This window comes from Marasmius oreades, chromosome 8 (assembly GCF_018924745.1).
Source record: "Marasmius oreades isolate 03SP1 chromosome 8, whole genome shotgun sequence".
In the NCBI taxonomy this organism is placed as follows: Eukaryota; Fungi; Basidiomycota; class Agaricomycetes; order Agaricales; family Marasmiaceae; genus Marasmius; species Marasmius oreades.
Window position 1 is genome coordinate 2,951,864 of NC_057330.1, and position 2,137 is coordinate 2,954,000.

Below are 2,137 nucleotides of genomic sequence, written 5' to 3' on the forward strand. Positions count from 1 at the left end.
ATGTTCAGATGCTTCACCGGCTCGCTCGAAGGCACCTTCCACAAAGGTCATGACCTTTTCCAGGCGGGAGTCGAGGCCTGGGGCAAGATTGAGTTGTTCAATGGAAGAGGTAAGCCGACTCGTCACCTTGATTGCGATGTCATCTGTTAGTTCGTCGACCTTAGATTTTTTGAGTAGTTCTGTTAGGAATAACAGATATTTCGCCCCTTCTCCTGAGACTAGGCCATTAGTTTTGTCCGCTAAAGCTTCTAGACCCGCTATCAGGTCAGAGTTGCTTGGGGTTTTGTTGATAATGAGGCCTTTCTTCCAGAGGGCTTCTATGCTCTTGATGGTGTTGCCGTTGTCGATGTTCTGCGCAGCTTCCGGTATGTCGATGCTGGTGTTTCGGTTGGCATTGGACCTAGTCGAGGGTCCGTTTTGGCTGGGTGGTGGAGGAGATCGTTCTCCTATTACAAGGGTTCCCGATTTGGCTTTCAGTACACCTTGGGCTTGGTTCTGTTTTGTCCTTGCCGGGTTAGACATGGGGACGGAGTGGGTGTATTTAATGGGTTTAAGAGTTGTAAGAGTTATGTGGATAGGTGTTTTACTCTACTTAATGCCTCGCTCCCAGCAACCGAAGGACTGGTTTTCCGACGAAGAAAAATTTCCGTGGGAAAAAACAGTGATGGTGGTGGTCGCGGATCAAGAGAGTTTTCGGGTTGTCGTTGATCGTGAGTCGCTGATCGTTATATGACGAAAACGATGCACTCACGAGCATTTTATCGTTACGTTTTGTTCAAATCAATGCCAAGCTTTCTAATCTGCAAGTCCATCTCAACCGCTCTGAATCTCACGTTTTCGCAACTACATTGATTCCCATTGATTAAGGAATGTATTTATAGTCCATCGTTTGAATGTCACCATGAAATTCCACAAACAAACATGGTGCGTTGAGCCTCAGTCAGTCGGTCGTTTAGGATAACTTGGATTCTATCATGCAGCCCTGCACTGAGAAGACCCGAGCTGTGGTTGGAAGAAGGAAGGCGCCCGATGCACTTAGTTCCACCCGACCAGCGACGTCCACTGTCATTCCGTCCCGAGCTTCCGAATCCTAGGTCTTCGATCTTGTCCAGTGACCAATTGCGAAACTCGTTACAGAGTTTGTTTTCGACTAACCCAGCTGCGATCATCATGCAGGAGTAGGAGGTCCAGCCTGAGACCGGGTCTACAGCCGTCAATCGAAGCTGCTTTCTGACGCGTTGGATTAGAGATAGTCAAAACCGATGAAGAATGGATTAAGGTTTCTGCGAAACCCTTCAACGGTACGTACTTTAACGTGCACGCGCCAATTTAGAATTTGAGAAGTGACACTGCATAGAAGAGGTCACCACGGCCCCCGAGGGTGATACTCAAGGATACGGACCAAATACGGACACTTGCTCGGGCGTCAGCGCTAAACGCACGTCATGTCAAGTTATTCATTGATCTAGAATAAACGCTGACCGGTTTCTAGAGCGAAGCTCGGCTCACTCGAAATCGTCGAAATGCCTCAGCAGAGAGAACCCATCGTTGATGCAAAAGTCAAGTTCGATCTTTCTCTTGAGCACGGTAAGATACACTTGCTTCGGGGCATTCTGTAATGACATTTACGCTTTGCAGAAAATGGAAATGTATATACAATGGATGATGACTGTACTTGGGTGGCGAAATTGACATTGGAAATTGCAAATGAAAACAAACAAAGGAAAGCGGCCGAGGGAGTGGAAGTAACTGTGGGAGACAAGAAGGGTTCCCTGGAGACGCTGGATGACTTGAAGGAGAAGTAAAAACGTTCGTAAGTGGATCAGTTTCGTCGCCCGGCGATACATAAACTTACTTCAACGGTCAACTAGATGTATTATTAGCTGTTCGAGCACACTCCACATCCATCACCCTGTTACTGGCTCTCTTTAGACGAGGATGCCCGAAGACGCGTTGAATCAATCGCCTGAAGAATGATCTAAGAGGCTGAAATTCGGGGGAGGACTGTCAATAACGTGATTGGAATCGATTGGCATTGAATTAAAGCATGCCTACTTTTTCATCGTCCCGTACGTCTCGTTGACCTCGATCAACCTCCACACCACCATAATAATGATAGTGATGGTTAATATGATTC

General features: G+C 47.1%; 1 protein-coding gene across 1 annotated transcript; it reads left to right on the forward strand.

Moving 5' to 3' along the window:
- Positions 1 to 1,523: 1,523 nt before the first annotated feature.
- E1B28_012869 (uncharacterized protein) lies at positions 1,524 to 1,805 on the forward strand (the record flags this gene model as incomplete). Its single annotated transcript, XM_043158026.1, has 2 exons — positions 1,524 to 1,587; positions 1,639 to 1,805. The coding sequence occupies 2 exons, from the start codon at positions 1,524 to 1,526 to the stop codon at positions 1,803 to 1,805; spliced, it is 231 nt and encodes a 76-aa protein (XP_043005396.1).
- Positions 1,806 to 2,137: the final 332 nt, after the last annotated feature.